The sequence below is a fragment of the Trichechus manatus genome, unplaced genomic scaffold (assembly GCF_000243295.1).
Source record: "Trichechus manatus latirostris isolate Lorelei unplaced genomic scaffold, TriManLat1.0 scaffold00154, whole genome shotgun sequence".
In the NCBI taxonomy this organism is placed as follows: domain Eukaryota; kingdom Metazoa; phylum Chordata; class Mammalia; order Sirenia; family Trichechidae; genus Trichechus; species Trichechus manatus.
The window spans coordinates 874,574-886,718 of record NW_004444090.1 but is presented as its reverse complement, the minus strand read 5'-3'; the positions used below and the strand labels follow the sequence as shown (position 1 = coordinate 886,718).

The window sequence follows — 12,145 nt, the reverse complement described above, 5'->3', positions numbered from 1 at the left end:
ACTTTTTGGTCCATGCATATGACTCCAGTTGCATAAAATAATCTTTACAGTAATTGTCATCACACAAGGGTAACCTGCACTTAATTAATTTGGACTTTAAATCTCTGTGACAAAATTTATGCATTCAGAGGTAGTTTAGTAAATGGTAAAATTATAACTAGAGTTAGATGTTTCTTACAAATAAATACTTCCTCTTACTCAGAGCAGATATTCAGTAAAACACTGTTGATACATGTTAATATAGCAATTCCCAAACTATAAACAGATTTTTCAGTTGCTTATTTGACTATATGAATATTTTATTCATGGAAACAGTGTTATTAGGATCTTGGGAAAAGTTTAATGCCTAAAGTACTCATGATATAACTGACCTATAGTAAAAAAGGAGCCCTGGTGATGCAGTGCTTAAGAGCTTGGCTGCTAACCAAAAGGTCGGCAGTTTGAATCCACCAGCCGCTCCTTGGAAAGCCCATGGAGCAGTTCTACACTGTTCTATAGGGTTGCTATCAGTCGGAATTGACTTGGCAGCAATGGGTTTGGGTTTTGGTTTTGTAGTAAAAAAGCAGCCTAAATCTGGACCAGGAAAGTTTAGTCCTTACTTCTTAGGCCCAGAGCAATGTGGGAAACAGATAAACAATACAAGAAAATTTTAAATTATATACAGGAAAATTTATAGAAAACCAAAAAGTTTATTTACAGGAAAGAACAGAATTCTTTCTAAATAGCTTCATTACTGCTATTGTATTCAGGGCTGAAAAACAAGATACCAACTTGAAAGCAATCTGGCTGTCTTGATGACTCAATCCCCGACACGGCTGAAAGTTATTTGTTAGGTGCTTCCTAGGCTCATTCTGCTCCTATATCAGGTTGCTGGGGGGATGCAGAAGAAGTATAATCTTACATCAGTTCTCAAGCAGCCAAGGTGGTGTATGATTTGTGCTTACTGAGAACATATTTTAAGTTGTATATGAATTGGAGGTGGGAGTAGGCAATTTCCTGGAAAGCTCCAGGAAATGTTTTGTGGCAGAGGTAGGAGGTGAAACATGAACAGAAAGGTAGTGAGAAAATGATGCAGCTTATGTGTGTAGTGTGGTATTAGAAGGGTGATGGGACTTGAAATGCCAGGTAGAGAAATTTGGTCCAGATACTGTGAGAAATTTGGGAGTGAGTGGAGGGCAGAGTGACACAGATGGTTTTTAAGAATGATGATTGGGAAAGGTAGGAATTAAAGTCAGGGAGATCAGGAAAGGTATGTAGTAAACCAGGTAGGCAGCACTGGTTTACTACCAATAAGGCTGAAAGCAAAATGAGAACCATTTTTAAGGAAGCATGTACTGGCTGCGAACTCACAAAATAAAGGAAGTAAAGCTGGGCGTGGCAATCAGAAAAATATAGTCACAGAATGGGGAGGTTGGGAGAGGGAGCTAGTTTAGGGGTAAAAATGAATAAAACTTGAGGTACTGTTGATTTTAAGAGGTAAAATCCAATAAATAGTTGAAGGTCTAACATCTGAGCTCAGGGAAAACAACAAGCCTTGAAAAGTAAATTTTGGAGTCATGGGTCATAGAAGCTGTAAGAATGGATGAGTTTTCCAATGGAGAAAGAACAGAGAAAAAACAGAAAGCCAAGACTTGAACCTTAGTAGAAAGCCAGATTTTTAGGGTGGGAGAATGAAGAAGAGCCAGTAAAAGAAACAGAAATGTTTTGGTTGGAGCTGTCAAGTCATGGAGGTTAAGGGAGCGAATCATTTCAGGAAGGGCAATGTAGTCAACACTGTAAAGGAAAATGAGGATGAAGGAACCTGCTGGACTGGGAAAGGCTATTACTAAGAGACAGGTCTGTAACAGCGGTGAGTATGAAAGCTATATTCAGGAGGAAGTGAGGTGGAAATAAAAGAAGAGGCTATTTGTGGAAAACTGGCACTGAAAAATGGAAAGAGGACTAGAACTTGGTTTGGTCAAGTTAAAGAAAAGGCCTGAGGATGTCAGAAGGCTCAGAGGAAAAAAGACAGTGGAGAGTAGCTGGAGACTCTGAGAAGGAAAGGCATGAAGGGATGTGATCACAAGACCAGTCTGAAGTTATTCTGGAAAAGAGAAGGACCTTTTTCTCTTAGACTGTTGCCTAGTTTTACTAATAGCTGTTAACTGACAGCAATTTCCCTAGGTACCTGGATTAAAGCTTACTATAGAAATTCTCAGATGATGACATTCTTTTGTAAGAAAGACTCAATGAGTGAGTTTATTAACACCATTTGGGTACATCCAGAAAGGCAGGGCTGACTGGCCAGAAATGGAGTTTCAAGTTCATCAGAGTCTGAGCTGCCAGCAGGTAGAGGACCTTACCCTGAAACAGATCTATCTATACCTGGCAATGTAATGCAATTTCTGAAAATTCAGTCATGAATGAGTTCAGGGTCAAACTAACTATCCAGAGGGAGTATATCTTATAATTTTTCAATTTCTATCTTTTTATGACCCTGTATTTTTACAAATAATTTAACATTTTACCTTTTCATGGAGTTTTCAAATTGATTTGATGCTGCTTCAGATTTCATCTTCAGCTCATTCCTCTCCAAAATTACTCTCTGTAGCTCATTTTTCAATCTAAAGTTTTCTTGTAAAACCTCTGACGTATGGGTATCAGTAAAAGTGTGTGGTTGGTAAAGCTTGCTATCCAGGGTTCCAGAGGAGTTAGCATTGCCTTTACCTGTGTGCAAAACATCTTTCTTCACCTTTCTGGTAGACATTTCCTCTCTACCCTTAGAGTTCTGATTAGATAGCATCATTCTTCTCTCCTTCTGAAGCCTCTCCACAGTTTTCGAAAGATCTTCTATTTCTCTCGCTTTTGCAGCCAGTTCCTCGTTGAGCCTTACCAGCTTAGCTTTAGCATGAGCCTGTTCCACCTGGAATTCTAGAGACTGGAAATCTTTATCATCTTTATTATTCTTCTTGAGTTCTAATTCAGCATTCTGATGTTTAAGAATGTCTATTTCAGCTTCAAGGTTTCTGACAGTAATCTGATGGGCTTCCTTAACGTCGCTGAGTTCCTTTTCTAGTGCTTTAACCACAGAGTTGTCACGTTGGTTCTGGGGTGCTTCCTTCAACTTGCAGGCAAGTAGCTGCTCCTGTTCTTCTAGTCTCTGTTCATACTGAATCTGAAGAAAAGAATCCATGTAATGCCAAACCACTGATAAACATTTCATTAGTTACTGAAGCTCTGAATTCTACAGGGTCCTACCTGTTCTTTCATTCACACACTCATTATACACTCTGATGCCTCCAACTCTCTGTGTTCCTTGAGTCAGTCAAATGTACTGAAGTCCTACTCTTTGAAGAGCATAACATTATATATTGTTGATGTTATATAATTTCATAATTGATATGCTGCTACATAAATGCTAAATTACATGTTCTCATAGACTCCCAGCATTATTTTAAAACTCACAATAAAACATATTATTATGCACCTTTTTCTATGCAAATTGGCAAACTACATTCATTGAGGACAGACAGGTAAAACAACTGTGGGTATTGAGGTCTTTGAGAAACACATTTCATCTTTCTAACATCAATCTAGTCATTTCACAGGGAGCAAGTCAGCTTGGAATCTGCACACTGGAGTCTCAGTATTACAAAAAAATAACTCAGTTTACTCTGTCAAGGAAGGCGCCGATAGTGTTTGTTCATTTGTTTATTTATTCAATGAATATTTATTGAGTTATAACTGTCTGTCAGGCACTGTGCTACGTTCCAGAGATGAAAGGACTCAGTTCTTGTCTTCAAATAGCTCACAGCCTGCTTAGGAGAGAGACATGGCAACATTTACAATGTGCTGTAATTGTGATGATGGGCCTATGAACATGGTGAGTGGGTGCAGAGGGGGTGGGGCACCCTGAGTGTCTGGAGGCCTGAAGGGAGGCAAGAAGGCTGTAAAAAGACAGCATGCTTAAGTTCAGGCTTGAGGGATGAGTGTAAATTTGGGGATACATGGAGGCAGGGATGTTTCAGAAGTAGGAAGAACATGTATGAAGGTGTTCTAATGCTTGCAGTGTCTGGGAATCAAATGAAAGGTGGAAGTGGAAGGAAATGGGTTGGGGGGACAAGTGAGGAGTGGGATGGGGCAGAGGGGTTGCAAAAAGGAAAAAGATAGGATGGACAGATCTAAATACATAAAAAATGTTGTAGGGGTTGAAGTTCATGCCTGAGAGCCTCTATTTGGTCAGTGAATAATAATCATCATCATAATTACTACAAATAATCATTCATCGAGTGTTTGGTACACTCCAGGCATGGTAATAAGGTACAGGCATGGTACGTACATATATGCTGCTACTCAATCCTCCCAATATCCTGAGTTGGGGATTAACTAATTAAACTATTTATTGAGCATCTTCTCTGTGCCAGGTACTACGCTGAATGACAGAATACAACAGTGAGTAAAACCAGAACAGTCCCTACCATCAGAGTCCAAGGTTAGATGGAGAGAGAAAAACCACTAATGATCCAATCAGAATGTCTGTAAACGTGGTGGATGCTATGAAGGAGAGGTGCATGAAGCCAATTCATCTACCAGGTAGTCCTGGAAGGTTTCACTGGCGAAGCGATGCTTATGTTGAGTTGTGAAGGATGGAAACACCTTAACTATGTGAAAGGGGAGGCAGAGCACACCTGTCAGAAGCAAGAGGGTACACAAATTTCTGTGGTTGTAGGAAACATGGCAAGCAGGAGAAACAGGCCAGTAATGCCTGGACAGAGGAAGCATGGTGGGAGAAAATGCTGGAGTGGGGGGCCTGGCCATCCATGGATTTATAGCCTATTTATTTATTCTAAGAGCAATAGGAGTTACCAAAGGGGTATAAACAAAGGGATATGTGTGTATGTGTGTATGCGAGAGAGATAAGAAAATATAACGTTGGCTGCAGTGTCAAGAGCTGATTAGAGGATGGGGTAAACTAGGTATATGTAGACTTATTAGGAGGTTACTGCAGTAATCCAGCAATCCAGGCCAGGTATTAATTGATGGTAGTATAGTCATGTGGTGTTGAAAAGAAAAAGGGATTGACAGATATTTAGGAATATAAGTGGCATATGGGTAATGAGTCAGTTATTATTATCTCTCTTTTACACATGGGGAAACTGAGGCTCAGGGAGGTTACGTAACTAACCCAAAGTCATGAAGCTATAATGGTAGACTGCAGGTTGGTCTGACTCTAAAGTCTGTGTGCCTTTCCATTATGCTACAATCTCCTATATACAGGGAGCAGGGTCTGCTGAAAGCAAAATGTGGGGGCAGGGGTGGGGGCTAGATGAACTTGAAGGTTGGGGGTGAATGAATGGAAGGAGGAGCTGATCAACCACATGCAGTAGGCTTGCCAAGAAGCAATGAGAGAATTTGTGAGACAGCAGCCGTGCCATCTTCTTCAGAAAGGACAGAGAAGCATGAGTGGAGGGCTGGAGAAGCAGATGGGTGAACTGAGGCCAAGAGTGAGGAAGTTCAGGGTGGTTGAAAACTGGCTGATAAAAGTACACCTTGGAATTTGGGATAGTGAGAAAATGAACCAAGTAGAGGTTAGGGAATTTGAGAAAGAGGGTGGAGTAAGGGATGTTTTACTCTGCCATTTTGTGACTTAATATCCACTATTTCTAATATCATTGTTATATAAAGATTATCCTGTACTTGACTATTTTGTGTCTGAATTAAAAAGTTGCTGAAGGATGGCACAAAGATAGGATGGACCAACATTTCTTTTGCATCTCTTGATACCTGTGGTAAAGGTTTTGTGGAAAAGGATGTTTAGAGCTATTTGTTAAAATGAGATCTTAGGACTCCCCGTTCTGACCAATTTTAATCATGTGGTTCCTATCTGAACCCCACCTTCACAGCTACATTTACCTTCATTTTCTGAAACTGTTGTTCCATGGTACGAAGGCTTTTCTTCGCTTCTTCATCTTTGCCCTCAAGATCAGCTTCTAGCTTTTTAATCCTTTTTTCCATAAATTCCACCGTATTTCTATTTACTGTGTCACCTGCAGCTGATGCAGCCAATATTAAAGCAGGTAAAGAATTGGGATATCTTCTCTTTAGAATTCCTTCCATTTCCTTCACCTATTAAAAATATTTTTGTATACGTGTAAAGTCACAGCTATATGTAAAATTAAATAGCTTACTGTATAAATTTAGCTTATGTTCCATCAATCACATCTAGATTTATGTTTATATCATGATTCCTGCCTGAATCAAATGTACAGAAGCACAAATTAATTTCAAAGTTTATATTCCATTGTTGTTGGGTGCCATCGAGTTGTTTCCCGCTCACAGCAGCCCTATGTACAACAGAACGAAAACACTGCTCAGTCCTGTACCATCCTCACAATTGTCGCTATGTTTGAGCCCCCTGTTGCAGACACTGTGTCAGTCCATCTTGTTGAGGGTCTTCCTCTTTTTGCTGACCCTCTATTTTACCAAGCATGATGTCCTTCTCCAGGGACTGGTCCCTCCTGGTAAGTTCAAAGTAAGTGAGACTAAGTCTCACCTATTTTATCTAATTAATAGTACCCCTATAGTTCTATCTAAGTAGCTGCTGGTTAATTTACAGAAATCCTCTGCATTCATTTGAAATAGATCTTGGAACTTTCTATTATATTAGTAATAATCAGTCTTCTTTTTTCCACAGACCCCTCATATGATAATGCTTGCACTAATGATTGAAAAATCACTTACATGCACATGAATTTGAAAATTTTTGAAATAAACATACAGCTTCCTAAGCACCAACCCTGTAACAATCCCCATCCCCACGTTCCAAATGAAGTTTAATCTATTTTAAAATGGTGTACTTCAACTGGGAAGCAAGGAGGATTAGACGACATTTAGTGAAGTCTTTATAAAAGACTAAATAATACTTTTCATTTAGTCTATAAAACAGGAAAGGTAGGATAAGGGAGTGACTGCTAATGGTTATACCATTTCTTTTGGGGGTTATGAACATGTTCTGGAATTAGATAGTGATGATGGTTGTACTTTGTAAATATACTAAAAACCACTGAATCCTATACTTTAAAGGGTGAATTTTATGGCATGTGAATTATATTTCTATAAAAAAGTATAAGCAAAAGATGAAGGTAAAATAAAGACATTTTCAAAAAACAAAAATAAAAACACATAATCAAAAAATTTTACTGGGGAAGAAACTGAGTGGACAAGCATGCTTTAAGCTATGTGCTTTTTTTTTTTTTGCCTTCTGCATCAATTTTAAAGAAATTCCAGGTTCTTCCATATATGTTACACTCCTCCATACACAATGATTAATTACATATTATGAAAGCATAATGTTAATAAACGTTTTGAGATTAAACAAAACAAAACAAAATAGATTTAAAATCCACAGTGAATGTTAAAACCTAAAATAGACTATATTTGTAGGGATAATTAAATGCAAGGGTACAACCCTTACTTATAATGTATCATTGCTTATTATAAAACTTTCTGAATAAATTTACTCATTGTAATTCCTGAGATTGGTCACTGAGGATGAATTTATGTTTTTTAGTATGAAGAATGAATCTAAAATCCCTGTGTTTAATTCCAGGTTCATGCCCACAATTTTTCTCATATTTTACAGCAATTCTCGACAACTTATTTAATAAGTAAAATATGAATTAACTGTACTGTTTGACTTCTCATTGTATACCTGCTTTTGATAAAAGTGTTATGGTTAAGATATCTTTGAAAAACATATATTAAAATGCTAAATTCTTAAACAGTTTTCTAGTGTGAGCATGCAATAAAATAGCACCTGAGAGGTAGTCTGGTGCAGTGGGTAAAAGCATGTTTGGAGTTTGATTCTGCCACCGGCTTTATAACCCTGTATCAACTCCTCCATCTAAATCTCTTGCTTCATTGGTAAAACGGGGATGATAACAGTACCAGTGTAATGGGGTTGGTACAAATAACGTTCATATTGGGAAAGCGCTTAGTAGAGTGCCCAGCATATAGTGAGGGATCCATAAATGTTGGCTTTTATTATGATCTGGTCTCAAAAACTACCTTTCCCAAGGACAATGGCTTGCTGGTACTCAAAATCTTCTTTAAGATTGAATACTGTTCATATGAGGTATTTAAGGGTCATGTCATTTGTAAAATTAACAGTAAATATTTCCATTCATGAAGTTTGCTTGCACATTTATAGATGTGCCATAAATTGGGATATATCCAGATACAAATACTAACAATTTATTTTATCAAGAAATTTTTGAAAGCTTTGTTTCTTCTGGTATTAAAACTTAGTTGTGACTTAGTTGTTAGTATATTAAGGTACACACATACACACAAACACACATATTAAAGAGAACTGGATTAAAAAATGAATTCATTTAAAAAACTTTACACTTAATGTACATTATTTTCAATTTAATTTTGATATCTTGAGATGCATATTATATATTTTTTAAAATTAATTTGTATCTTCTTTAATTTTGCTTTTTAATATTATTCTTTGGTCAATGATATCAACTGGCTGGTATACAAAAATAAATGTTTTTTAACTTTCATTGGAAATTAAAATATGAAATATTTCTTTAAAGAAAAGTATGAACAAATGTATATAATCTGAAATTTTCATTATAACATGAGTCTAATTAGCCCCATTTTCACTTACGTTCTATTTAGCAAAGGAGATATTTTATTCTATAATTAGTTATTTCAGAATATGGCTCCAATATGATTATAATGATATTATAAAATATACATTAGTTAAGGTTTAAAATTAATTAGAATAGAAATACTCATGGAAACAGAATTAATAAGATCAGCAAGCAATTATAAAAAATACTATTAAATGATGAATAATACTTTAGAAAGACATAATCTAAGATGATAAACCAATAAATGTTCAAATGTTTAATGAAATGTTAATAAACGAGGGAGGCTACTTTTAGAAACATTATAATTTCTGGTCAATATGCATCACCATTTTTGAGTCTTAACTTTGCTATTAAGCATGCTTTACTTTTTTTACTCTTCTATATTCAGTTTCTCATGATTTCTCTTAAAATAATGTCGTCTAATAGGGGAAGTTGTCCAGTTGGCCTTTTCTTACCTAACTATTCTGGATGGTTTAGCCTACAATGGCTAATCTAAATCTGAAGCACTGAAGAAACGCCAAGCAGTTGTGGACTGCCCTAACTTCAAAATATTTCTAGCTCTTTATACCACCTTTGGCCTGTTTTATCCTGGTGACTGAACCAAACTACCAAATCCTACCTTATAATGTAAGAACAGGTCCTGCAAAAGTAACAATTCTTTTGCTTAGTTTTCCTTCTTCTCATAAAACTAGGGTAATAGCCCAGTGATGACCTCACAGTTCTGGCTTTGTGATGGAATAATAGCAGTATTTTGAAGTGTCGTAACTTGACTATAGAAACACGCTCCCTTGTAAAGAGAGATGGAAATCTTTTGTTTTACTATTTAGTTATGAATACAGATTCTACCTTAGAAAAAGCTTTAAAAATAGAAGAAAAAATTAATTATAATTCCATCCCCCAAAACAACTACTTTAATGAAAAAATCTTCATTCTAATAGGCTTCACTATGTGATTTTAGAAAAAGATCCCCTAGTCTCACTGGCTGTGAAATGAATATTTCCAAGCCTGAACAAAAATAAGAATTCAAGATTATGGCCAGCTTTTTGGGGGTGAATGTTCTGTTTATAGGGGGTGTTTTGTTTTGTAACATTTCTCAAGCATTACCAATATTTTCCCACATCAAGGATCTCCTTTCCTGTACTCCCTCTCTCATCTATCTTTAGTCAGGAGAAGGAATCCTGACTCTATACCTAAAGCTTCCAGAAGTTTGCTTTCTTCTTCCTAGATGTCTATAATAGAGCTGGGATGCACAATAACCTTTCATCAATAGCTCTACCATCCTATATACGAAGCACATTAGTCTAAAAATTCTTTACATATAAAGGCACAGGTTATATAAAATGATTTTGTTTACTACTTTTATTAATGCTATTTCAAATACTGTATATCAAGTATATTTAAAAAAGGGGCAGTTACGCATTAAAATCAGGGCTTCTAACTGGTTCATTCTGGTTCAAACCCCTGCTGTGAATTTGCATTTCCATCCCAAAACCAAACCAAACCAAACCAAACCCACTACCTTCGAGTCAATTCTGACTCACAGCGACCCTGTACGGTTTCAGAGGCTGTAAATCTCTACGACGCAGACTGCCACATCTTTCTCCTGAGGAGCCGCTGGTGGTTTCGAACCACTGACCTTTCAGTTAGCAGTCTGGCGCTTTAACCATTGCATCACCAGGGCTCGTCATTTCCACCCCAGATATACTGAATCAGAATCTACCGTTTAACAAGATCCCCAGGTGATTCTTATGAATAATAACTTTTGAGAACCACTGCTCTACTAGCTGTTCTCAAAATTGGTCCCTAACCAGCAGCATTAGCATTGCCTGGGAACTTGTTAGAAATGAAAATCTCAGCAGGGGTTTGAACTACAACGAACCGGTTGATTAAAATACATGAATAACAACAAGAATTTCTAGGTTGACTACATATTATGGGAACTCCTGAGAAAATAAAAGTTCACTGTATATAAAATATCTTAATAAAAATTTACTCTTAATACATACTTGTCGTTCCAGATCCTGAATTTTTTTAGCATCAACTGCTCTATCTTTTAAACGTATCTTCTGCTGCACAGATGGATTTCCAGATTCAGCTTTCAGTTTCTCAATCTGTCAATAAATAAAGACCATGTTAAGAAGCATATCTAAAACATACCACAAAAGCACAGGTGGGGGGCAGAATAATGTTAGTTGACTGATTATTTATTAATTCCTCAACACTCCTTTACTAAGCTCAGTGGTTAAGAGCGAGTCTGCTAACCAAAGGTTGGCACTTCGAATCCACCATCTGCTCCTTGGAAACCTTATGGGGCAGTTCTACCCTGTCCCATAGGGTCGCTGTGAGTCACAATTGACTCAATGGCAGCAGGTTTGGTTTGGCTACCATGTTCTAGGCACTTCCCAGATATGGCACTGTGGTGAAGACAGGGAGGGCAAATAAGACACATTAGGTCTCTGCTCTCATGGCACACTGTAATGGAGGGAGGCAGCTGATAAGCTATTAAGTAAATCAGTAAGTAAATGAAACAACATCAGAGAGTGCTATGAAGAAAATAAAACAGAGTGAAGGGATAGGAAGAAAGAGCTGGAGTGGGTGGGATTGGCAGTTACACTACATAACGTGGTCAGGAAAGGCCTGACTCCTGGGGAGTAGAAATTTGAGCTTGAACTTGAACAAGGAGGAGGATTAAAACATAGTAAGAACCAAGGCTAGAATGTTCCAGGCCAAGAGAATAAGTGCAAGAAGGCTGGCAGGTTCAAGAACCTGAGGGAAGTTTGGTGTGGCTGGAAGAGAGTGCCTTGGGGAGAGTGTGGTACCAGAGGAGGCTGGAGAGGCAGGCAGAGTTCAGACCACATGGGGACCTGACCTGACAGGCTGTGATAAGAGGCGTGGATTTATTCTCAGTCTAATCAAATAGATTATCTAGAAGTAAACCAAACCAAAATCAAAACCCAAACACAAACCAGTTATTTTAATTACAGTATAAAACTGTGAAAGCTGGAATCTATGCAAGGCGGAAACCTGTCAGAGAAGGAAAACTCAAATATTTTCCACTAATAGAGAGTGATAGAAAAGCGGTAAGACTGCACCCTGTCAAAGACAGAAAACTTTGGAGACTGGAAAAACAAGGCAGTCCTGTTGAATTCAGGCTCTCACGGTTTCATTGTAGTAGAGTTTAGAGTATTGATGCTGTGACACTTACAAGGCTATGCAGGCTGATAAGCGGGGACAGTAGGGTTCATCTACAGAAACACATTCTGAAATAATATACCTCAAGTTTCAGCTTCTCAATTTGTTCATTTGCTTCTTTAAGCCGAGCTGCATCTTTGTCTAGAAGTTCCTGGTTTTCAGCATACCATTGTAATCTTTTTTGTAGACGACTGATTTCTTGTTTATGTGTTTCTTCTAAAATTTTTATTTCATATAATTTTTCACCTATAAGATAAAGTAACTCAATAACCTGATTGTGATTTTTCAAACTATGGATATCAACTAAATTT

At 37.4% G+C, this 12,145-nt stretch overlaps 1 protein-coding gene across 2 annotated transcripts in view; it reads right to left on the bottom strand.

The window, feature by feature from the left end:
- CEP162 (centrosomal protein 162) overlaps positions 1 to 12,145 on the bottom strand; it is a 65,464-nt gene that overhangs the window by 13,622 nt on the left and 39,697 nt on the right. For both annotated transcript variants that reach the window (XM_023740365.1, XM_004386067.2), the window contains 4 exons: positions 11,917 to 12,080; positions 10,649 to 10,753; positions 5,893 to 6,105; positions 2,508 to 3,154 (listed from right to left, as the gene is read on the bottom strand). In XM_023740365.1, the coding sequence (XP_023596133.1) occupies positions 2,508 to 3,154; positions 5,893 to 6,105; positions 10,649 to 10,753; positions 11,917 to 12,080 (1,129 nt within the window). The remainder of the gene's footprint in view (positions 1 to 2,507; positions 3,155 to 5,892; positions 6,106 to 10,648; positions 10,754 to 11,916; positions 12,081 to 12,145) is intronic.